The 27,048-nt window shown below is 40.4% G+C and overlaps 1 protein-coding gene across 9 annotated transcripts in view; it reads left to right on the plus strand.

Annotated features, from left to right (window-relative positions):
- NFAT5 (nuclear factor of activated T cells 5) overlaps positions 1-27,048 on the plus strand; it is a 97,714-nt gene that overhangs the window by 43,605 nt on the left and 27,061 nt on the right. For 5 of the 9 annotated variants that reach the window (XM_088456980.1, XM_088456978.1, XM_088456979.1 and 2 more), the window contains exons 2-9: positions 3,934-4,059; positions 11,757-12,291; positions 14,214-14,400; positions 15,622-15,812; positions 17,302-17,474; positions 22,060-22,194; positions 23,586-23,638; positions 26,240-26,372. In XM_088456980.1, coding sequence (XP_088313106.1) covers positions 3,934-4,059; positions 11,757-12,291; positions 14,214-14,400; positions 15,622-15,812; positions 17,302-17,474; positions 22,060-22,194; positions 23,586-23,638; positions 26,240-26,372 — 1,533 coding nt within the window. The other 4 variants (XM_088456987.1, XM_088456985.1, XM_088456984.1 and 1 more) reach the window with 4 other exon arrangements.

Here is a 27,048-nt window from a genome sequence, read left to right on the forward strand (position 1 = left end):
TTACACATGCAAGTCCCAACACTCCCTAATACTCAACTTGTCCAAAACAAAGTTTATGGTTTCCCCTGCTTCCAGAGTCACCACCTTCCCTTGTATCTCCTTCATCATCTGTCTACCAAAACCACTGCCTTGGTGTATCATACTTGACTCCCTCTGATTTATTCCTTACATCCAGTCTTTCTCCCAGTTTTTCCCCAGATGCTACCAAAACTTTTACCAACTTTTTCATAATTTCCCTTGACTACTGACACCTCTTACTATCTGGCATTGCCCTCATCCTTCTATCCTGCTTCAGTCCATCTTAAATGCCACAGCAAGACTTTTCTTCCTATCTAGTCTCTTCACATCTTCCACACCACTTTTCAAATGACTAAACTGGCTCTCCTGTTCTCCAGAATTTATTTTGTATTACTGACCAACATCTACAAAGCCTGCAACAATATCTTTTGAAAATAATCTTCCCCTCACCCTCTCAGATCTTCCTCTGACCTGCACCTCGCTTAGTCTCTGGTAACTACCTCTTAATTCCACCTACAAGACTCATCCTGTTCCACTGCTCACATATGGAATTCCCTACCATACATGATCAGACTGTCCCACAGCCTTCATATCTTTTAAATGTTCTCTGAAAACCAAACTCTTTATTAGAGCCTACCCTACTCCCACCCATATTACTCACACCTACTGTACTCCCACCTATACTACTCACGCTAATACACCCTTACACCTGCCTTACTACCTACACTAATGTACCCTCACACCTACCCTACTCCCACCTATACCACTCCCACTAATGCACCCTCACACCTATCCTACTCCCACCTATACTACTCACACCTACTGTACTCCCACCTATACTACTCACGCTAATACACCCTTACACCTGCCTTACTACCTACACTAATGTACCCTCACACCTACCCTACTCCCACCTATACAACTCCCACTAATGCACCCTCATACCTATCCTACTCCCACCTATACTACTCACACCTACTGTACTCCCACCTATACTACTCATGCTAATACACCCTTACACCTGCCTTACTACCCACACTAATGTACCCTCACACCTACCCTACTCCCACCTATACTGCCCACACTTATGTACCCTCACACCTACCCTACTACCACCTATACCACTCCCACTAATGCACCCCTCACACCTATCCTACTCCCACCTATACCACTCCCACTAATATACCTTCACACCTACTGTACTCCTACCTATACTACTCACAATAATACACCCTTACACCTGCCTTACTACCCACACTAATGTACCCTCACACCTACCCTACTACCACCTATACCACTCCCACTAATGCACCCTTGCACCTATCCTACTCCCACCTATACTACTCACACCTACTGTACTCCCACCTATACTACTCACGCTAATACACCCTTACACCTGCCTTACTACCCACACTAATGTACCCTCACACCTACCCTACTCCCACCTATACAACTCCCACTAATGCACCCTCACACCTATCCTACTCCCACCTATACTACTCACATCTACTGTACTCCCATCTATACTACTCACGCTAATACACCCTTACACCTGCCTTACTACCTACACTAATGTACCCTCACACCTACCCTTCTCCCACCTATACAACTCCCACTAATGTACCCTCACACCTATCCTACTCCCACCTATACTACTCACACTAATGTGCCCTCACACCTGCTGTACTCCCACCTATACTACTCACACTAATACACCTTTACACCTGCCTTACTACCCACACTAATGTACCCTCACACCTACTGTACTCCCACCTATACTACACACACTAATACATCCTTACACCTGCCTTACTACCCACTTACTACCCACACTAATGTACCCTCACACCTACCCTACTACCACCTATACCACTACCACTAATGCACCCTCACACCTATCCTACTCCCACTTATACTACTCACACCTACTGTACTCCCACCTATACTACTCACGCTAATACACCCTTACACCTGCCTTACTACCTACACTAATGTACCCTAACACCTACCCTACTACCACCTATACCACTCCCACTAATGCACCCTTGCACCTATCCTACTCCCACCTATACTACTCACACCTACTGTACTCCCACCTATACTACTCACGCTAATACACCCTTACACCTGCCTTACTACCCACACTAATGTACCCTCACACCTACCCTACTCCCACCTATACAACTCCCACTAATGCACCCTCACACCTATCCTACTCCCACCTATACTACTCACATCTACTGTACTCCCATCTATACTACTCACGCTAATACACCCTTACACCTGCCTTACTACCTACACTAATGTACCCTCACACCTACCCTTCTCCCACCTATACAACTCCCACTAATGTACCCTCACACCTATCCTACTCCCACCTATACTACTCACACTAATGTGCCCTCACACCTGCTGTACTCCCACCTATACTACTCACACTAATACACCTTTACACCTGCCTTACTACCCACACTAATGTACCCTCACACCTACTGTACTCCCACCTATACTACACACACTAATACATCCTTACACCTGCCTTACTACCCACTTACTACCCACACTAATGTACCCTCACACCTACCCTACTACCACCTATACCACTACCACTAATGCACCCTCACACCTATCCTACTCCCACTTATACTACTCACACCTACTGTACTCCCACCTATACTACTCACGCTAATACACCCTTACACCTGCCTTACTACCCACACTAATGTACCCTCACACCTACCCTACTCCCACCTATACTGCCAACACTTATGTACCCTCACACCTACCCTACTACCACCTATACCACTCCCACTAATGCACCCTCACACCTATCCTTCTCCCACCTATACCACTCCCACTAATGCACCCTCACACCTATCCTACTCCCACCTATACTTCTCACACTAATGCACCCTCACACCTACCCTACTCCCACCTATACTACCCACACTACAGCACCTTCACATCTACCCTACTCCCACCTGTACTACCCACACTAATGTTCCCTCGCGCCTACCCTTCTCCCACCTATACTACTCACAATAATACACTCTTACACTTGCCTTACTCCCACCTATACTACTCCCACTAATGCACCCTCACACCTATTCTACTCCCACCTATACTACCCACATTACAGCACCCTCACACCTGCCCTACTCCCACCTATACTAGCCACACTAATGCAATTGCAACTATGAGGCACACCCACACCATTTGCTGTGCGTTTTTAATTGATAGTTAATTTTGTCTACCTTTTATGTCCCCTACTGTCCTGTGCTGCGGAGCACCATACAAATTTATGATCATTTTGAGAGTGCATGTACGACTTGAGTGCCGCAGTCATCCATAGACCAGCCTTTCTGCTGTAACTTGTGCCTTGTCAGACCTTATTTTGAGCATTGCAGAATAGTGATGACCCACCTCTCAATAATCTGCCAATATTGTTATGAATGACCCAACTCGTACACCATATGTGTACATGATGGATAGATTTAGCTAATTGTAGGGATGTCACTAATTTGCTTGGTTTTACCAGTAATAATTAGTGCTAATACTTTTTAGTTTATTCATTGAGGTTGATAAAGCATAAGCTAATTGCAGCTTATTAGTGAATACTGATTTATTTTTAACATCTGAATCATAAGGTGTGAATGTGAAAATTCAAAGCTGAATCAGCATCTCCAATGACCTGGAGTAATTTATTACTTGTGAGTATTTTGTAAAGAAAGAAAAAAATACTACTAATAATTGGTATTGTTGTCGATTATTTATGCATTTTTATTTATTTTTTTATTTATTTTTGTTTTACTTGCCTTGTACATGATTCCGGGCTTTCTATTTTATGCATTTTTCATGCTGTTTAATAAAGCAAATCAGACCTACATTAACATGTCTACTGGTTCTTCTTTTTAGAATCTGTGTATGATCTTCTCCCAAAAGAGTTGCAGTTGCCCTCTTCCCGAGAGACGTCAGTCACCCCAATGAGTCAGACAAGCGGAGGCGAGGCAGGATCGCCTCCCCCAGCTGTTATTGCTGCTGGTACGCATATCATTTCATTTATTTGTTTTTTTATTTTTTTTTTTATTTTTTTTCCTTCAATGGATATACAATTTTTTTGTTTTCTTTAATTTTCTTCAACATTTTTACCTCATTTTACTGCTGGCTGAAATGAACAGTGCTGATAAAGATGAGTGCGGCATATGTGATGATATTCAAACATCAATAAACTTGATTTGATGACACTGTCTTAAATTAATTTATTGTCATTAGAAAATTGGAACTATAGGTGTACAAAACTGGTTAAAAAAAAAAAAAAGTATCCAGGAGAAATTATTTTTGAACCCTGCCTCACTGTAAATGCATGCTGATATGTGAGACGGCTAATGCAATAAATGTATTTTTCTGGCATCGTTAAAGTTGAAGAGCTAAGCAAGGTTTCTCCATTCAGGTCACTTTTGAACACCTTTTTGAAGTCTAAAGTATTTATGACTGTGGTGGATCCGGAGAAATTGTTGGCAATAGCCTATGTGCTCCGTTTATAAATAGTTATGAAATGCTGTCATTTTACCTCCTAGCAGCACTTCCTTGTTCTATCTGCCCCTCCGCCACCAGCACAAACCCTGTTATCTACCTCTTGCTGATATTTTGCTCATGTAAGCTGTATAATAAGCACTCGTTCATTATAACCTTGCCTTATGGAAGGATTTGCAACTTTTTTTATTTTGCCCTTTTTGATTTTATAAAGCATATGTCTCCATAAGATGTGTACAATGTTCTAACAGGAATCACTATGTACAGAAAGCAGCCATGTTTCAATGTAGCCCTTTGTCGTTTAGAGGGATAATATGCCAGGTTTCTATAACTAAACCCAATCCCAACAGCTTAATCTGCGGTTTTCGTATCCCGTAAGACTGCCGTTTAGACAAAACGTAGCCATAATTAAGCATTTTGAGGGCTGCAAATTTAATATTGAATGTGGTAAATATATACTTATTTTCATATTAAAAAGAGACATTTGGGCACGCTGATATTTGTTAATGCTAAATTTTTGTTTCCACAAACTGTAGTAATAGTGTGGAGCATATTCCTCAGGTCTTGTACTCAACCTTATGTTTATAAATAACTGTTTGGGCACGCACAGCAGCCTCAGCCTGTTTTCCCCCTGGAAACTTATAAAATACAGTCTATCTGGTCTGTGGTCTCCTATTGATTTATTCCCTAGAGCCGCAGAGTGTTATAAAAAAAAATAAAAACCCTGGCATCGACTTCGCAATGGAACGGAATCATGCATACGCCTTACTCCAGATCCTTCACACGAAATGTAATACTTTACAGCACTGCTCATTGTTCTATCCTTGCCAGTAATAACTCTCCAAATCTGTGGTTTTATTGTGTTATTCCAGATTGATTCTTTCCAATGCATTAAAAAAGATAAATAAAATAGAAAAATTCTGATGTTAAAAACCATATATATCAGATGCACCAACATTTTTTGACATCTCACAATAAGCCCACAGATAAAAAATGTCTATTGTATTGCTTGCTCTTTTTTTAAATGTAATACGAATAGCCTAATTCATTACATGGAATTGTATTGCCTGTTTGCCTCCATGCTTTCCGCTAATCAATCCCAGTTTGGAGTAAGCTAAAAATAACGTAGCTTGTTGATATTGGCTGTGGTTAGTGCTGGTAATTAGAGATTACGTTTATCAGTTGTGGTTATCACAGAATGTGAAGGGATGATTAACCTACTAAATCAGTCCTGACATTCCAGCGTTGTGGAACAGTTTAATTCAAGTTCGCTGATAGGAGGGGATGGGAAGGGGGGGGGGTCGGGAATTACAAAAAAACACACTAAAAGAGAACACAAAAAACTTTAAAAGGTATTACATTTGAGATAAAACAAATAAACGTGGACCGCTTTAGCTCATTCTGAAGGAAACGTTGACCTTGCCAGTAAGGGTTCTGGAATGTATTTTATTTGTTGTTTTTCCAGACACAAAAACGTTTCCATATTCTTAGCCGCTTTAAGTAAATCTATTTAGGATATATTTTTTTATACTACGGAATTTCTGCATGTTTATGTCAAAGACGCCTACAGTATATTCCAAAGTTTTTAATCCTCCTTCTGAGAGGCTCAAATTAAATTAAAACTAGAAAGTGCTGAGTATTTCTGTATGGCTAGGGCTACACCAAAAAACGCAGATTATTTTGGCTGTTCCAGCATTATCAGTCTGCCTTATGTCTTTTTACTTTCTTTTCTTGTGTTGCAACAGTAGCAAGCCTTTCAGAGAAGTTTCATGTCCCTTTTGATTGTTAGTAGCTATCTGAGCAAATAACCGCTTGACTCAGTATTCAGTTGGATTGATAATGAAGATTGCATCATTTTGAATGGTTTCCTTACTATCCCACAATTGTTTTTCCCCTCACAATACCCTCATCTCAATCATGTTTGATAACCTTCTCACCATTCACTGGCTTGGTTGGAACTAATAAGACATCAATGTGGGGTCTATAAAGTCTAATTATATTACATACAACAGGCCTGGTATAGACCCCAATATGGCATCTAGCACGTCTTTCTTCCTCTCTCACCCACAAATTATAGCCTAGTAAACCTTTATTTTACCCCCCTGTGGTGTGATATATGTAATTACAGGTCATCAGTAATAACTCCTTGGAGTACAACTTATTAATGACAAGGGAGATTAAACTGTTGAATCCCAATAACCTTCTATATAGTGTCCAATTAAGATGTATTGTGCATTCAAATAGCTATATTTTTTAATATGATCAATCAATAAAATTCCAATGAGTGTTGCCCGGCAAGAATTCTCCCCTCTGGTCCTGGCAAACCAGACATGAGCTCATATCCAATCACTGCCATGATCCCACATCACCAGTGAACACGCTTTGCAGGAGAGCTGTGGAAAGGAGATAATGCTATTATAGGAAAGATACAAGGATAATGACACTCTGCTGAACGGTAACTTAACTTCTCTTCTGATATATACATTATTCAAATCGAAAAGGAACAATGAATAAGTTGGAGTTCTGTCCTTCGTTTCATATTTAGGGGTCTATTCACTAAGGATTGGAGAGAGATAAAGTACCAATCAATCAGCTCTTAACTGTCACTTTACAGGCTGTGTTTCAATAGTGACAGCCAGGAGCTGATACTGGCACTCTATCTCCATCCACTTTATCTCTCCCCCAAGGCATATTATCTCTCCCCAAGGCTTAGTACATAAACCCCATAGTTGCTTATGAGCAGGGCTTCATATTACGCCCTGTTCCTTCCACTATATAACTGCCAGTCTGTAGCTATTCTCTTCTCTCTATCCCCCTGTGAATGCTACGGCTTCAGATGCATATTTTACCATTTATTTAGTTTCTCCCTCAATCAAATTAAATGTTGCATGAGGCTAATATTACAGCATTGTCTCTTGTCACCTAAACCCAGACTAATTACGTATTCAAAACCTTTGCTTATGAATACATTACCCCCACCTTGGGGTTAGAATAATAAAGATATTTTGGAATTCTCATGGCATCGTTTCTTTGCTCCAATTCAAAAATATATTTGCTTTGTAGCTTTTTCTATATGAAAATAGACAGATGTTATTCCCATGTTTGATCCATTTATTTGTGCTCTCCCATGATTAGGGGCACAGCTCAATGCGAGACTATGAATGATATCAAAAGAGCAAGAAAACAAAAACACTATTAGACTTGAATAACTATGAAAGGCTTTGTGTTATTGAGCCAAGTAATATACGGGAACTTGATTTTATGTTTGTGCAAACTCTGAGCTTTAGACAAAGCAGACAGTACTTAAGAGAGTAGCACTCCCCTGTCTTCAGGAAGTCGGTGATTGGCTAGGAAGCTTGCAAGATAACGCACATACTACAGGCTGCAGATTGGTGGATTCACACAGAGGGGGAAGGCCGGTGATATCAGACAGCAGACCAACTGACATGCACTGCTTTACAAGTTGAGATGTTTGTCCGTCAATGGGAATGTTTGCTCAAAAAGGCTTTTTGTTTAGTTGTCCTTTTAATTTGCTTTAGCCAGGTAAGTGATACCACAACTCCCATCCAATTCTAAAACAAGTGCGTTTATTCATTCTTTAAATTTACCATCCTAACCGCAGCCATTTACAAAACTAACGCCGTGAAGGTGTGACTGGTTGATGCCGATAGCTGAGGCAACAGGCCCTTGAATTTGTATTTCACAGACTAATTAGTCTAACATAAATGTAAATATTTCTTAAGTTACCATAAATGACAATTGATCATATTTGGTTTGTACGCATTGTGACAAGGGGAGGGGGGAGATGTGAATGTGGAAACTAAAATATTTTTGATTGAATGTTTACTAAAACAGTGATCAAATTGACCTAGAAATTCCATGTGATAATTGGATTGCTTTTTTTATATTTGCTGGGATGCTAGCTGTTTTTTTTCTCTATTAATACAGTTAACTTGCATTCTAGCTCCGCCGCTCAGAGGCAGGCATCGTGTGGTGGGTTGTGTGACTATGTCTGTCTATCAATAGTGAAGACAAATATTGCCAGAGACCCTAAACCCATCCAAACTCACCCAGGGTTGTAGGTCGGTCTCGTTTTCAGACTTCTTCCTAAGCCTTTTATTTATTTTTATTTTTCTATTACTTTGATTTTCTTCTTTTTTTTTTCAGTTTTGAATAGTGGATTGATGATGAATGTTGGTAAAATGTTCATTTGACAATGTTTTATTTTATTATTTAACTTAACACACTATGACAAAATAAATTTACCTGAGCATAGAAAAAAAATAAATGAAAAAAAAATTTGGCACAAAAGATTTGACTGCGGATTTGCGGCCACTTTGCGTGTTGTAGATATATGGTAAAGAGTGACCCCATTTAATATCTGCCATGATGCCTTAATTGTATGCCAGCAGGTTATCTGGAGTTTGGATTCAACTGTGTAGCGTTTATAAGATAGTTGAACCGACTAACGACTATATCTGGTGACCGATATCATGCCACACAGCACCCAAAAGAGTTGGCTTTAAAGTCTAGTATTAGGTTTAAGCAGTTAGACTTCACTCTGTGATCATTGGTGAGAGAACTACATCCATAAATTTCTCAGTGAAGTGCCTTATAACATTTGTCTAACCTTTCCTGTCCAGATAAATGGGCTATGTATTCACGAGTAGTAATAATATTCTGTACAATATATGGATCCTAAACAAACACGTTTCTTTTTATTTCAACACTTTTCTGGAAGTCACTAGAATTTTTCATATTTTCTTGCTTCTAAAAGTACATGAATGTGGCCTGCTCCCACACCTTAATAGATCTAAACATGCACAGCAAAAATTATTATGCATTATAAGTGATGCTTTATAGTCCATAATATTATAATAATTCCCCTGGTATTCACTTTAACATATTTTGGGAGATATTTTTGTAATCAAATATTGAATGCATTTATGTGAATATTCATACATGTATAGCTGTATATAAATGATTCAATTCTTATCAAATTATTATTTCTATTATGCAGAAATCGCATAAAAAAATTGAACAGATCACATGGACCAAAATAATGTTTCTGTACTAAAATTGATGCATTTATTATATTTTAAATGTTTTCTCTCTTTTTTTATTTCTACCCTTTATCTCTTCCTATCGAGTGTGATTGTTATTCTATATCACGTTGATGGGAAAAAACCAAAACATTAAATCTATATGGTCTCCTGACCTGGGTAACTCCCTTTGTTTTGCTTTCTAAAATTTTCAAAATATTTTCATGAGATAAGTGTTTTAATTTATTTCTTTTTTAATTAAAGCTATATCAACTTGGTTTCTCCATTGTATTTATAAATCATTTAGAAAATTTGAGTTGTATATTTCTGATGATCACTGATGTAAATGGTACATGCTCTCAAAAATATATCTGTACATACACTAGATGTGTAAACTTTAATACATGCAGCACTTGTATCAAATCAAACCAAAGTGGCTGCAAATCTGCTACAGCAAAATTGCAATTAATCTCCTGTAAGATTGACAGTGCAGCATTTTATTAATGCATGACCGAAACACATACCGCACCTATACAGTAGTATAATTTTCTTTTAAATGTGAATGCTTTGGAAAGTCACTGAATATTTTTTTTTATTTCTTTCAGCTGCAAAGTTTAATAATGTGTACAAACAGTAAAAATGGAACTGATAATATATCTCACATTGATAATTTTGCTTTCCATTCCCTAAATTCACAGTATTTCAATATAGGATTAATTAATGGTACTTTTTGAACAAAAATCAGATCTAAATTCTGAGTTGCACCTCAAGATGGACAAGACCACTTTTTTGTAATTTATATTTAAGTAAGGATGTGTGGAAACCTAGTCTAGAAGCCTACACACATGTCACACCATAAATCTTTTAATTGAATCTGCTCTTGAAGTTCCTAAACCTACGGGCACCTTAAATACTATACCAAAGCTAATAGGATGCTTCCATTTTTAAAGGTTATGAAATTCATTGCATTAAGCATGTCTTGTACGTAATTCTCCCTGTATTTATTTGGAAAGCAATCATAGATATCACAATTATTCAACAAATCTTGATAAGTGACCTCTTACTAGAATTTCTCAATGGTGCAGCCAACTTTAAAAGTAAGTTTGAGTTAAGCAATCAATGTCTAATTCTAAATATTGCAAATACATTGTAGAGATTTAGCTTTTAAAGTGGTCCAAATTTGTAGTTTGGAATTGGTGCCCAAAACACTAAAATAAAACTTTTGTAAGAATTGGAGCTGTTCCCTTGACAACCAATCAGCTCCTAGCTATCATGTAACCTACAAGATAAATGATGACCGATGTCTGATTGGTGTTTATGCATTTTCTCGTTTAGAAGTTTTACTAAATCTACCCCATAGAAGACCAAATGAATCCAACTTTATAAGCATAACATTGACACTGGGACTTACAGCCACCTATCCTGATAGTGTGTTAGCATCAATGCTAGTGCACTTTGCTTGAGGTCTATTCTGTAAGGGAGTTTAGGGGCCAACCCATATCAGTTCCATTTTGCTAATAAATGAGTTTGTTTTATACTCCTATTTTTTTTTTATTTTTTTTTTTAGTTTATTACTGGAATACTAAGCAGCTGTTTCTCATTTATTTTCTCATATTTTTATTCCAGGATTTGCCTCTGAAGCAGGGAGTGTCTGCATTAAAAATGACCTGTAGTTCTCTGCTTCATAGGTTAGAAACTTATTTTAATATTTTGTGGCTACAGACAGTCCCACTTAAAAAAATAAATAAATAAAAAAAGCTTTGTTTTGTTTACTAATTGGCAATGAATATAGCACAGCTTTTTGTAATGGGGTTAAAATTATTATTTATATATATTTTTCCCAATTGGCCAAAATGAAATCTCTAAATTATACCAAGGCAGTGAAGGTCGAATGACGTAACTTTATCTCCACCAGCTTTTAGTTTTACAAATTGACACAGTCGATAATGATTTGATATTTAAATTGACTTGTGTCCATATTGGCCAGTAAAATTCTCAAAGTTTTTTGTTTACATTTATTTAACCAAATTTCAAGCTTTTTTGTGGGGATTAAAGTAATCGGATATATTTTTGAAAATAAAAATAAAATCACCTAATTCCATTGGGACTGCTGGCCAGTGCCGGTGAAAATGTGTGTATTTACTTTTGGATTGTACACTGCAGATGCTTCATCTTCCTCCTCTTCCACCATGGGCGGTGCTCGCAGTTCCTTTACCACCACTTCCAGTCCTTCTAATTACTCTACCTCACTCACCGACACCAAAGCTATGCAATCCTCTGCCACGGGGGTAAGTAAGCCAGGGGTAAGTGAACAGCTGTTAGCCAGTAATACGGGAAGGCAGCAGTCCATGCCATTGAGATGGACGGTCCTAAACATTTCTCCACCCCCGGAAGACCTGCTGGATAGCAGTCAGATGTCCTGCCAAGATGAAGGGGGTGGACCAGAGGAGTCTGAGCAGAGCTGCAACATGTGGACCGAAGACTCCACGTCCAATTTCAGCAACATGAGTTCCCATTCTTACAATGATAACACAGAGGTCCCACGTAAGTCACGCAAGCGAAACACGAAGCAGAGGCCCGGGTCCAAGCGAAGGGATTCCAACATGGACGTTTTTGATGCAGACAGCGCCAAAGCTCCTCACTATGTTCTATCCCAGCTCGCCTCGGACAACAAAAGCAACTGCCAGGCCGGAAATGGGTTAGTATTAGTGCTGCCTACGCCTTCTCCATTTGTCCTATCATACTCTACTTTCTCTACTCACACTTCCTATTGTAAAACTTGAGAGGGACCAGTTCACCTAAATTATTATCATGTAATCGCTCTATTAATTTATTTGTCCTTAAATTGTTAAAATGGACCCAGCACCCACGTATCTACTCACAGTGGACCAATATTTACAAGAACGCATCCTCTTTATTACATTGGCTACCAGTAACTGAGTACTGGTACAAAATGGCTGCCATACCCGATGATGTAACCAATTCCTGGATGCATTCACAAAAGTACTAGTCTGTTAAAGTGGATGCTTTCATTGTGTTTAGGTGATAGGTACAGTTTAATTTAGATTTTACGATCTTATTAATAACTCATCAACCTATGGGCCTTTTCTATACTTATATTTAATCAACCTATAATTAATCAACTGGTGGGCCTTTCTATGCCTTATGCTATTGCATTTTAGTAGTTAGAATAGATCGCTAGTAAGCCTGCTCCTATCGGCTGTATGATGAGATGATGGTTTAGTTTGTGTATTTGTTATTTCCAACCAGCAGTAACTGGCATTATAACACGTAATCCCATCACTGAAGGTGATGTAGGACATAGCATAACATCACTATCTATGCCTCCTCCTATGGAGTAATTGGTGATGATTAAAAGATTAATATTTTTGCCTATCTGCGAACTAAGGTTTTCAAACCTCTTCCAGGTTATTACATAACACACCCATTATATTATACTCTCTCATTTCTGGAGAGCATCTCTTTCAAAAAAAACAACAAAAAAACAGATATCTGACTACCAAATAGTATTTTACTTTTTTTAATGCCCTTCAAAAATACTACTTTGCAAACCAGATCTGCTTTGAATATCTTCCATTATCCAGACATGTTATTTTCCCCAGAAATGATTGCTTGGTAATGAGATGTCATGGTTGCTTGGCCAGTAAGTGGCGATGTCTATGATTACATATTTAGTAAAGAATATAGCAGCACATACTAGCGTAGAATTCATAACTTGTAGTCATCATATTTACTCAACATTTGTCGGAAAAGAAAGCCTACATCATAATATAATTAATATTTAGTGTATTGCTAAAATGATAGTCATAAATGTCAGTGTTTAAAGTGTAGACTTCATTTGCTAGAGAATCGCTTCAAAAGAGCAATTGATGCGGGTGTTTGGACCAGTCTGCTTAGATGGGTGAAAGTAAAGGTTCAAATTTTTTGTTATTTAAAAGTATAAGAAAAGGCCCAAAGGCTGCCAACTCCAAGCTGATGTACAGTTGGGTGTTGACAATGGTACAAGGCGCTTCCCTCATAATGCCCCCTCCTCACCCTTTTATTTTGTTTCAGTATTGTTGCTCCACTAAATGACACCTCATGATTGAACTAGGAGCCCTCACTCTGTCTCCTCCACAGACACCTGCCATCTTGTTCCATAAACTTCAGGGCACTGTCAAGAATTGAGGCTGCCATTTTGTGCAATTAACAGATCTTCATAACAATGCACCCTTTCAAATCACCAGGAAATTGGGACTTGACTGAGTCTAGTTATGCCACCATTGCAATAACTGGCATTGTGCCTCATGTCTTAGGTATGTCATCAATTCCTAGTGGCTTGATTGGTTGCATTCACATGAGTATTCATTCAACAGCAACAGACCACAAAATGGTTCCTTCTTCTCTCTGCAAATGAAAGTCGCACTGAAACAAGCAAATACTTAGTTGTATAAAAGAAAGAGCTGATTTTTTTTTCACCCCTTGATTAGTACCGTAGCTCAGCCCTCAGCCTCCATTAGGAGTTATTCTAACCTCTGTTGGTTCTGCCTTCACACTTTGATCTCTTATTGCATGTCCAACCATCCAGACAAAGGGCTTATTTTCTGCTGTTTCCTCCAGAGCATCGGGGCCCCAGAAGGGAGGGAAGAAGAGCCCTTTGCTGTGTGAGCAGTTTCCATGTAAGAGCGAGGGGAAAGAACTGAAGATAGTGGTGCAGCCGGAGACGCAGCATCGCGCCAGATACCTGACGGAAGGAAGCCGTGGCTCTGTGAAAGATCGTACACAGCAGGGATTCCCTACAGTGAAGGTAGGTGCATTTAGTGCACTGAGGGGCCGATTCAGAGCTGAAGATGGGGGTCCCACATCTGTGACTTTATGCAAATGGCGCTTCCAAGTCCTTCCCTTGTGTACAAGCGTGCGTATGAATGTGCAAGAACTGAGACGCCCACTTTCAGCGTCCGTAGTTACTGTTATAACGCCCGGTACTTCTTTAGATGCCACCATTGGTAGCACCAGCCCTATGGAAGGGACAGGTTTTTCGCACCACTCCAATAACACGTTCACATAACGGGCCATCTCCATGCATCTGTTTAGTCATCGCCCAGGAACAGCCAGCATATTTCCATTAAATTTCTGATACCGTGAGTCTCATTCGCTACAGCGCCTTTGTGCGTACACCTTGTGTAACGCATGCACCATAGGAGGTTGTAAGTATTTTCACGCATGTGCAGTAGCAAATATAAATTAATAGAGCACTGAACTACGTGAACCTCGTTATTGCGGGCACCTATGAATCAGGCCCTGAGAGAGGATAGATCAGATCATTACTATGGTGTGGTAAATATGAGAGTTTTTAAGACGTCTTTCGCTGAAAAATGACAAATAGCTATTGTGGCACTTTGATGGGTTGTGTACAGGATCCTGGTGGTCAGGTATGCCGACGGTCAGCAATATAGACAGCTGCATCCCAACAGTCAGAATTCCGATGCCTTAAGTAGCCTAACCCGAGCACCAAACCCTTTATTTAACCCACCTTTCCTGCCGCCTATCCCTCCCCTCCTACTGCCTATCCCTCCCCTACTGCAGCCTATCTCTAACCCCCTACCCCCCTTCACAACCTAACCCCCTCCCCCTAATACCTAACCCTAAACCTAACACTCCCTCTAACACTTACAGTCGGGATTCTGACTGCTGCCCGGGTTCCGGCGCACGGGATTCTGAGCACCGCCATCCTGACCTCCAAGATGGTGACTACATCCCCACTATAATACATATATTATTAAAACATTTAAGTTCTATCAGGTTCCAGTGTCATAATGCCAGTTTTAGGGAGAAACTATTTTACCATGATAATATATAAGCTGTATATAGTACATTTTCAATACATGAATGCTGAGATTTACAGAGGCCTCTGAGTCCTACATGAAATGGTAGAATGGTTTGTCAGCCTGAGATAATGTATGTACCCTGTCTTCCTAACTCTCATTAGGAAGGGACATTCATGTCAGACTCTATTACTCTATTCCAGCTGGAAGGTCACAATGAGCCTGTGGTGCTTCAAGTGTTTGTAGGCAATGATTCCGGCCGAGTGAAGCCGCACGGATTCTACCAGGCCTGCAGAGTGACCGGGAGGAACACTACTCCCTGCAAGGAAGTGGACATAGAGGGCACCACAGTCATAGAGGTCATGCTTGACCCCAGCACAATGATGACTCTAGCGTAAGTAACTACCAGCAGAGCACACACCCTCAGGAGCCACGTTGCTGTACCTCTTGTGACCGGCTTATGTCATTGTGTCACGGTGCACAATGCTTGTGTTGGCTTTTATGGGACATTTTTATCTGAAATGCAGAAATACCTGATTTTTATCAGCACCGGTCCATACAAAGAATGTAGACTTTCCTGAAATCCTGCATTGAACAAAAATTCTAATCAGTCATCCTGAATACCTGAATACACTTTTTTTTTTTTTCTTCTATTAACGGTGGCCATATGCCTATACACTGTTGTAAAATGTGCTTTTTAAAACATGTAAGTGACAGATTTCATTAATTGGAGGCAATGTCCAGGTTAACCTATTTTTAAGGAACACTTGCTCAAAAGTTGTCGCAGGTGAAGCATTTTTCTCTTTGTTATACAGGCGGCGTATATGCGTTATCCTGCCGCCTATTGCATCACTGGTGACATCACTGAGGCGTGAGACTTTGTGTGTCTTTATCAGTGATGTCAATGAATTCGCTGCATTCTCATGACTTTGTGTTGAATTTGTGAAAGTGACTTCCAGCGCTCACAGGCAATCAAAATGCTTTAAAGTAGGGGTTGTGACAGTACTACTACACATCCCAGCATTGCCTGCATATCATTGCCCACCCCTGCTTTAAAGTAAGATAATTGTTCCTGAATTTTGAGAATTTTGCAAAGCATAGAACAGTGTTTCCCAGCTCCAGTCCTCAGGGACCCCTGACAGCACATGTGTTCTACAGATTGCCTCAGAATCACAAGTGAAGTAATTAGCACCACCTGTGGATCTTTTAAAATGTGTCAGACGATAATGAATGCACCAACTAGCAGATCTGGAAAACATGCACTGTTAAGCTGGCCACATATCTAAAGATTATCTGTCCAACCAGCCAACTAATTGATTGGTTGGAATGAAAATCTGGTAAGGTATACAATCAGCAATTTGCTCCCAAACGCTGGAAAATGGACCAAAACTGTTGTTTGAACAAATAGTTCAGATCAAACATTTAACAAACTTGTCTGACGGCCTTTTTCATCTGTTATCTGTCATTTAGGAGCAAATTGCTGATCATCAGTTACTCCCATACCTTACCAGATTTTCATTCCAACCAATCAACTAGTTGGCTGGTTGGATGTAAGTTGGTCTAGTGTGTGGCCAGCTTTAGAGGTCTCTGAGGACTGGAGTTGGGAAACACTGGCATAGAAGAATTTATCATGGGAATAAAGGTTACAGATGGGGACACGAATAGGTGTAACCAACCATGTTATTACATTCTATTTAGTTACAGGAAAAGGTTGGGGTATGCGCATGGTTAGCTGCTGATTTTGACTTCTCTTTTCCATTCTCATAGTTCAGTAATAACCAGAAGTCACAGTGGTTTGTCTCTTGCATTACTGTTGAAAAGTATTACTTTAAAGGCTGCATTTAGCTGTGTAACCATTCACTTACAATGACAATGTCCTACAGGGTGGATTGTGTTGGAATTCTGAAGCTGCGGAACGCTGATGTTGAAGCCCGGATCGGGCTCGCTGGATCGAAGAAGAAAAGCACACGTGCCAGGCTGGTGTTTCGCGTAAACATCACTCGGAAGGACGGTTCCGTTTTAACACTACAAACACCCTCGTTTCCAATCATCTGTAGTAAGTATTATGTAGCCTATGCATCGTCTTCTGATTATTCATTAACATATACTTTATATAGTGCCAGCCAGCATATTCCATTTGGGCCTACAACTGGGAACAAACACTCTAATAAAACAAAACTGGGTATTAGACGACCTTAACCAAAGTAAGCGGGCCCTGCTCACAAGCTTATAATCTATAGGATAAGAGGCGGTAAATACGGGAGGATACATGCCACATAATACATATTGCAGCATTGTTGGCGTAGTGGATAGCATTACTGGCTCACAGCCAAGAGGTCATGAGTTCAATTCTTGAGAAAGGTACTACCTGTGTGGAGTTTGTATGTTCTCGTGTTTGTGGGTTTCCTCCCAAGTGCTCCAGATTACAATCGCCCAAAATGCTCTGGTAGGTTGTTTGGCTTCTGACATAAAATTAACCCTAGCGTGTATGTGTGTCCTTGTAGGTAGGAAATATAGATTGTAAGCTCTGCTGGGGCAGGAACATATGTGAATGGCTGAAATATTCTCTGTAGAGTTCTGCAGATTATGTGCTCACTATATAAATAACTGGTAAATTAATAAATATTGGTCCACTGCCTGGTGGATTATATGATCCAGTTACTCAGCTGTGTCGGTCTAGGGTCAGAGGATTATTTGAGTATAGGAAGATAACATGTAAAGCTGGGTACTCACCACACAATTATCGGCCTGATCACTCAATTATCAGTTGGTCCGATTTTTGTGTAGTCTGTAGACATGATGGATTTGCAGAATTTACAGATAGCTGGCCAGAAACGCTCGGGACCGATTATCCGATCGTTCAGTTGTCCTGATATATGTCGACCACGATGTAACGATATTGTGTAGTGTGTGGGCACTCCCGTTAATCTGACCCTCCAATATTTTATTTTTTGTCTTCATCCTTGTTGGACGAAACTATACTAGTGTGTAGTCTTGTTGATGCTCATATATCACAAATGATTTGCAATGGATCACACACGCTAATTGTAATGGGAGATGTGATCTGTCGCTAAATACATGTAACAGGAACAGAAAATGGTCTGTTGTTCAGATAGTTACAAGAAATCCTTAAGCTGCATACACACACAATGATTTCTTGAACGATTATCGTTAAACGATATCGTTTAATGATCGTTTCAAAGAATCGTTCACTTACTGAGTCAAACGATGAACAATTATCATTCATGCGCGTTCACGTTTTGTAGTTTGTAGTTCAGTCAGACTTGTCAACTCAACGATGTTCATTAAGGGAATATGCAAAAATCATTTGTAGTTCAAAAAAATCGTTCATTACACTTTAAAAAATCTGACAGAAAATCGTTCATAAAATCGTTGGTAACAAAATCGTTTTGTGTGTATGCAGCTATACAGTTGCTCTTTATATTTTTTGCAATTAACGTCAATTGCTAGAGTGGCTCAGGCCTCAATTAGGTAATGAATGCAAGCTTTTTGCATCATCCATCTAACTGACCCCAGGTGATTTCAGTGAAAAGAGGTATAAATACCAGATTAGATGAAAGGGTCACTCTTATGGTGCATACACACAGTCAGATTTTTCCTTCAGATCTGAACGATAACGATTTAAAAATCGTTCAGTCGTTCATATCTGAAGGAAAATCTGACAGATCTGTCAGATGAACGATTTGAACGATGCGCGTTCCCGATGGTCAGATAACGATATCTGACATCTGATGTGTGTGCAGTCAGACTTGGACGATTTCCATTCATTTTAATGCAGTCAAAATCGTTCAATTGTTCAAATCATTCAAATCTTTGGTAAAAAATCGTTCATCTGACAGATCTGACCGTGTGTATGCTCCATAATGGTGCATACACACAAAATGATTTTGTTACCAACGATTTTCTGTCAGACTTTTTAAAGTATAATGAATGATTTTTTTGAACTACAAACGATTTTTGCATATTCCCTTAATGAAAATCGTTCAGTTGGTCAGTCTGACTGAACTACAAACGTGAACGCGCATGAACGATAATCGTTCATTGTTTTAACTCAGAAAGTGAACGATTTTTACGATTGAACGATAAACGATATCGATAACGATAATCGTTCAAAAAAATTTTGTGTGTATGCACCTTCACTCTTATGGTTCATACACACGGTCAGATACGAACGATAACGATTGTAAAAATCGTTCATATCTTTGACACGTTTGGCATGCATCGACCAACGATGCACGTTCCCGCATGTCAGATAACAATATCTGACATCATCTGTGTTTGCAGTCAGATTTTGACGATTTCATTCATTTTAATACTGTCAGAAATCGTTCAAATCGTTGGTAAAATCGTTCAATCGTTCATCTGACAAATCTGACCATGTGTATGCACCATTATGCATACAATTATCTGTCAGATATCTGTCCAATCTGGCTGATTAGAATGAAAATATGGTAATGTATGGGAGCAAATGACAATCGTCCATTTGCTGACAAACGCGGGAAAACAGACAAAAATGGTCGTTCTCAGACAAATTGGTTAAACCAAACGAATTTAGCTAATTTGAACAAACATTTTTGGCCACTTTCCAGTGTTTAAGACCGTTTGACTGTCATTTGCTCCCATACATTACCAGGTTCTCATTCTAACCAGCCATATTGAACATATATCTGACAGATAATTGTATAGTGTATGCCCAGCATTAGGGGGAGGTGTACTAAGCCTCGGAGAGAGAGAAAGTGGAGAGAAATAAAGTACCAGCCAATCACCTCCTAACTGTCACGTTAAAGGCTTTGTTTGAAAAATGACAGGAGCTGATTGGTTGGTACTTTGTCACTCCACTTTATCACTCTCCATGGCTTGGTACATCTCCACCTTAGTCACTTTGGCTTTTCTGTTTAATGCACTTGTGTTAGAACACTGATAACCAGCAATTCTATTGCAGAATTATATTTTATGTGATAGTGCAGATCTAAAAATGTAACAATTCAACAATCAAGACAAAGGTAGATGTACCAAATCTAGGAGAGAGAGAAAGTGGAGATAGAAATTACTAACCAATCATTGTACAGGCTTTGCTAGAAAGATGAGTTAGAAGCTTATTGGTTGCTATGAGCAACTTCTCCACTTCATCTCATCTCTCTACAAGATTTGCTAATTCTCCCCTAGAGTATCGCACTCTCAGAGACGGAGGCTGGATCGGGGAGTCAGTAAGTTTATGTTCTGTGTTCTGTTTCGTCCACTGCAGTGGATCAGAGGCCCCTAATCATTACATAGAGTTCACTAGTGAAGCTGCTTTACTTCAGGTTTGCAGCTCACCTGGACTAATAGTTGATGGGTGAAGCTCTGCCTCCTAGTCATCTTCTGGTTGGCTGTTCCGTTGTCAGCAAATGACAGGCCGGGCACACAAGTGCACCTCCAGAATAACATGTTTTACCCTTTCTGTCATTTGACAATATCTTTTACCCATTCTTTTGTCTAATTGCTTTACTACAGCATTATCAGAGGTAACCAAAGTGCTAATTTAATGGGATGTTCAAACACTGCTTTGGATTTCATATTAATAGGGATCTGATGATATCTAGGACTTGGTATGTTGTGCACAGTAACTGTGTTACCAGAATACCCAGGCTTGCAGCCTAAGGACCGGATTTATCAAGCTTCGGTTATTTTGTTTAAAATCAGCTATTTTCCTGGTGGGTTTTAAAATGGCAATATAATAAAAACCCGGCGTGTTACCATGGATCAGTAATAAGAAGGGACTGTATCCTATACAGAGTGTGCGCCCCTATTACCACTCCAGGAAAGCCTACCTAAAAGCACACTAGTAACTGTTGTGCAAATTTAGCTCAAATATTTGTTTGTCAGGAGGCAAATTATTTTTGGTCGGGATACAATTCAGATTTGGTCAATTTAAAGATCCTTTGTAGCATTGAGCTTATCTGCCTACAATAGGACTCTTATTAACATTACATTTAGGTACAAGGTTTTCACTTAACCACATCAAGCAATCGGCTTTTATGCAAGTGCATTGTTGCTGTACGGCCATTCCACACGTTGATGACAAAGTAACTGTATCAAGCAGAGGAAAAATGGAGAGTTACCTATAGCAACCAATCAGCTTTGAGGTTGCTATTTTCACTGCTTGATACATCAGCCTCAATGTACTGTAATCTAGGCTGTGTGCACCGTATTAGCCCTTAAGAAGTCTCATCAGCACCTAATCCCACTGACCCGTCACCAAACGGATGTTCCTACAGAGGTGTAAGCAGGCCGTACTTGCTGAACAGATACAAATATTAGGATACATGGCAAGCAATTACAGATCTGTGCGATTGTTATGTGCTTTATTCTGTCCTCCCTTTCTTTTCCTCTGTACATGGGACTAGAAGTGCATATTCCACAAACAGGGTCTGGGCTGTGTGGATTGCAGTGATTGATGTCTCCGTGTCTTAGCAAGGGCACGTCCTTATCAAGTGAGAGATCTGTGTGCCATGTAAATAAATGAAGGCAAGGACAACATTGGCTTTGTATGGTAAAACTAACATAAAAGATAGATATGCGGAATAAAGCTGGTTTCTGCTCTACTAACGTAACCCCCCCCCTCATTCTCTCCACTGCAGCTCAGCCGGCCGGGGTACCAGAGATTCTGAAGAAGAGTCTGCACAGCTGCTCTGTGACAGGAGAGGAAGAGGTGTTCTTAATAGGCAAAAACTTCCTGAAAGGAGCGAAGGTCGTGTTCCAGGAAAACCTCTCTGGTGCGTATGACTGCATACCTACTCTGTCCTCTAATCCCGTATTATTGGGTGGATTCAATGATGTATGCTACTGCAATCGCAGCTACCACCCCGTACGCAGCTGCTGCGGTACTAAAGTATACGAACGCTGCAGCCGCCTGCAACTGTACGGAGATGCCCACCGGCGGCTTCACAGATCTAAGTAAGTGCGTACAATGATGCAGCCGTGGTCACAGATCCTTTGAGAATCGGATATCGGAGTGACCTTATGGGCGAGGGAACCGAGACGCTGGCGCCACATTTTTTTGCATAGGGAATCGCAGTAGTATGCTGAGACGGGCCCCGAAAACTGTCGCAAACACCCCGTCGTTTTTGCTGCCATTTCCCGGAACCGCCCACAAACTGTCCCCTACAGTGAATCACTTTGAGAAGAAATCCTCACTGCGAGCGGCATCTCTAAGGTAGCTTGGCGCATGTGCTGTAGGCCAATAATCGCTCAACTGCATAAATAGCGGCAGTGCGTACATCTCTGAATTAGGCCAATAATACACATAATAATAATAATAATAATAATAATAATAATAATAAAAAAAAATATATATATATATATATATATATATCTATATATATAGCTCTCACTTTGAATCCATATGGAAAGAAGGTGAATATGCTGCTCTGCTTACCTAGGTGAGATTCAACTACCCAGTAATGATCATATACAGAATTTTGACTTTTTTTTTTAATATCTGAGGTGCGAAATCTGCCATCTTTTACTGAGAGCCAAGTGTTACCTAAGAATATACATCGTTCCAGTATATTAGAGACCAACTGGAACTTACAATATGTATTCCTTTATGTGAAGGCACAGAGATTAACCCCTGGAGAAGTCTCCAAGGAGACGAAACGCGTAGGGTAACTGTGCTTTTGATCCTAATTTGGTGACTACACCACTACAAATACATGCTTTAAACCTAAGGGTGAATCGTCCATGTTCAAATGTGGAACCTAATCAGCACTGTCTAAAATTGTATTGGTACTGTACAAAATGTTTTTTATTGTAATAAATTTGTATTACGTTTTTATAAGTGTGTCAACAGCTTTTCGTCCACAAGAACTACTAGGTTTATATATATGAATATTTTTATACTTCAATAGAAGTACTTTGAAGTGTTTATCCAGAACGGCCTTTTCTTCGCCAGTAAAAATTGTAAAAGTTACTTAAGCACCCTCTCTCTGACCTTTTAAAAAGCTAAATAAAGAAATAAAAAGTTTGAAGAGAATACAGATTAAATAGTATTTTTCCTGAAGAATCTAATTTTTGTTTTTAATAGTGCACAATGGTGTCAAATTGTTCCATGAGAGTCCAAAGTGGGTCAATATAAGCTCATTCTTTTCTCTTTCTTTATATTTAGATGACAGTTCGTGGAAAGCTGAAGCTGAAATTGACATGGAGTTATTTCACCAGGTACCGTTGCTTCCTCATACAATACCTTACTAACATCCCCCCAGGTTATACAGCAGAAAGTCCAGGAATGATGATGTTCGTCCATGTAAGATGACGTTTAGCCTCTTTCTGAGTTCCGTTTTTTTGGAGGGAAAAATCAACGTGCAAACTCGAACCTATCCGAGCCTGCACATCCCTAATATATATATATATAGAACAGGGGGGGGTCAGTCTGAAATGGGGTGTCGTCCAGCAGCAATAGAGTTTCAGGGCAGAGGTACTAAAACAGTGCTCGAGCTGGAGTTTTGTGGAATCAGGTGAGGTATCAATGTAACTTTCCCAGAAATCAAAAAAAAAACCCCAATAAATAAATTCAGAGACCTCTGAAGATAACAAATTGCTACAGAGATTATCTGGGTGAATATTCTCATTGGTGTAATCAGTTATTTTATTTATTTGTTTGCGAAATAAACAACTTTAAAGCTCTTTCTTAATTACAAAGTATTTTGCGTTGATCAGTGGTAAGAATTCCCAAGTACATAAGTGAACACTTATTTGTTTGTTTACAGTCACTGTGTTTGTATAACCGGAAATCAGTGCTGGGAAATAGGTATAAGTATATCGCTTCTCATGGGAGCATGTTTTGGAATAACTTTTACTGTTTCTATTAACACCTGAGAGAATTGCCCTGACTATGTTATGTGGGAATCCGAGGAACATGAACTGCCCTGTTATAAGCTTTTACTCGTACCACTCTAGTTGGTTATTCTCCTGTGTATGGGCTTATATATTTCATTTTTTTAGTGGAATACATAATATTTATTATTAATAAGAATAAAAATATTCTTTGAAAAGTAGAATTCTTTGGAGGCTGTAGATTTGCTTTATGTGACATTAGCATTTAAGGGATCATTCTGGTAAAGGAATTAAACACTGAACGCTCACTCAATCTGGGTGTACTAAAAGGCAACAAAATTGCAAGAGGGGGTACCCCAATGACCACCGGTTTAAGCGAATATTGTGTAAAATATTGCAAATTGCGCTCCAGGAACTTAACCCAAGGCACCCCCTCTCCTAAACGTGTTTCAGCACCCCTTTCAAGTCGGGATACTAAACATTTCACAGATTAGAGGTATGGGACGCCAACCTCTATCGAGACATATTGCCACTTACCCCGCACTGATATATTGTCACTTACCCTGTACCATCTAGAGGAGTGACATAAGACAATATCTTCAAATGTGTATACAATACACATTTTATACATGCTACTATTTTTGATGGTTAGATTGTTGGTCCAATTAGGGACCATATTAGATATATCAATTTTTTCTTTTCTTTTATTTGTCTTTGATGTGGTTAGTCTATAGTCATTTGTCCTGGATACACTGTAATCAGAACAGCATTAGGATTTGTTTTTTGTTTCAGGTTCCAGATGAGATAGAAATTCTTATGTTCAGGTTACAATTTTTTATTGTTTATAAGTAAAGCAATCATTAGCAAATACCATTGTACTCTAATTTATATGGGCGCTATTTACACATACACAACGGTATAAGGCATTCGGTATGGGATCCCAGCTGCCGCATGACCGGCAGTTCGATTCCCGGCTGCGGCAGCCCGACAAAACAGCAGAGCCCGGCAGCGGAAGCCCGACAGCGCTGGAAATCCCGATCGTTCCTAAGGTAAGTGTAAACTAACCTAACCAACCCCCCTAACCCTCCTTAGGGGTGCCTAACCCTAACCCCCCCCCAAGTGCCTAATTCTAACCCCCCCCCCCCCGGGGGTGCCTAACCCTCCCTCCCCCTAGCCTAACCCTACTGGTGGGGTGCCTAACCCTGATTCCCCCCCGGGTGCCCTAAACCTAACCCTCCCCCCCCCCCCCGCAGCTGTCCACTTGCGGCGCCCGGCATCCCTTCGATTGGGATGCCGGGCGCCTGTCTCCCGGCGTCGGGAAAATGACAGGCGTCTAGATTTTAGACGCCTGTCATTTAACCCTAGGCGGGATAGAGGATTCGGAAAGCCGGCGGCCGGGATTGCGGCCGCCGGCTTCCTAAACGTATCCCGGTATAAGTTCCTGGAGCGCAGTTTGCAATATTTTACACAATATTCACTTAAGGGAAAATTCTACCTTTCTGGATGTAAAAATTGTAGAATACAAAATGCTTATCCCCCTTGTTGCAGCTTTTTAAATGAGTGTCCCGGATTTTGGGATGGGAGTCCTGTGCACAGTAAGACACTTGTGACTGTCACCAACCAGATGTATAATAATGTCTGGGGGGGCTGTGTGCAGTGGCCCCTCTCTTCTGCCGGTAGTGCCATCTTTATATCACACAGAAAATGGCGCCACCGACAGAAGACAGCAAAGTTCATGGCCGAGTGCCAGAGTCTTTGCTATTACCTGCGCTGGCACCATTCGGATACCCTCCGGAAGATGGTGCAGGGCCTGCTGCAGGCACACTGATTGCACGGTGTGCAGTATAGGTCCTTCCTGCACCCATTATAAATATGTCACTGGCACCTGTTTGCAGAGTTGGAATGAGCTTTTTTCTGTGTAATGTATTGCACGTCTCCTCTAACAGCTTTGCAGTAACACTGATCTTACAATGTTTCCTGCTGTAGAATCACCTCATAGTGAAGGTCCCTCCTTACCACGACCAGAATATCACGTCCCCTGTGTCTGTTGTGATGTTTGTGGTGACAAATGCAGGTCGATCTCATGAAGTTCAGCCTTTCACATACACTCCAGAACCATGTAAGTACTTTCCATGTGCAGTGTGAGGCTGAGGCATCTAATCCCACCTCTGTGGCGGACCCCCTCCAGTGTGCAGTGGCGCAGTATGGACTTAGATGGTCAGAGCACCGCGCATTGTGGGATGGAGCCGCTATTCATGCCCTAGTGTTTGTTTTGTCTTGCTGTTTTTCCTTTGTATCATAGAATGGTATTGGTTTTACGGAGGCAGCAGTGGCGGAACTAGCGAGTGGTGGGCCCAGGTGCAAAAATATCAGCCCTCCCTCTAAAGAAATACAAGAAGCGGTTAGTACCGTGTTGCAATAAGTGCCTGTGGCTGTGCCCCATCCACTGCAGCGTTCTCCCCAAATGCCTCCAGTGTCTCCCAGATATGCCCCCACCACAGCAGCGTGTTCCCCACATGCCCCCGTTGTTCCACAAATGCCCTTACATCTGCCACATGCACTCCCAGTAGCGTGTCCCCTACATGCCCTCAGCATCTCCTTGACATGTCCCATCCACAGCAGCGTGTTCCCCTGTGCGCGAAATGCCTCCAGCGTCTGTCACATGCACCTCTGTGTCTCCCTGACATGCCCACCCAGACTTAAACCCACCTCCCCCTTCCGCAAAGTGGTCCCCATATGTTTGAGCTTGCGAAAACTCCTGCAACAGCTTCAGTACTTAGTGTCTGGAGCTGTGT

Source organism: Taudactylus pleione, unplaced genomic scaffold, assembly GCF_031769625.1.
Source record: "Taudactylus pleione unplaced genomic scaffold, aTauple2 ptg000731l, whole genome shotgun sequence".
NCBI lineage: Eukaryota > Metazoa > Chordata > Amphibia > Anura > Myobatrachidae > Taudactylus > Taudactylus pleione.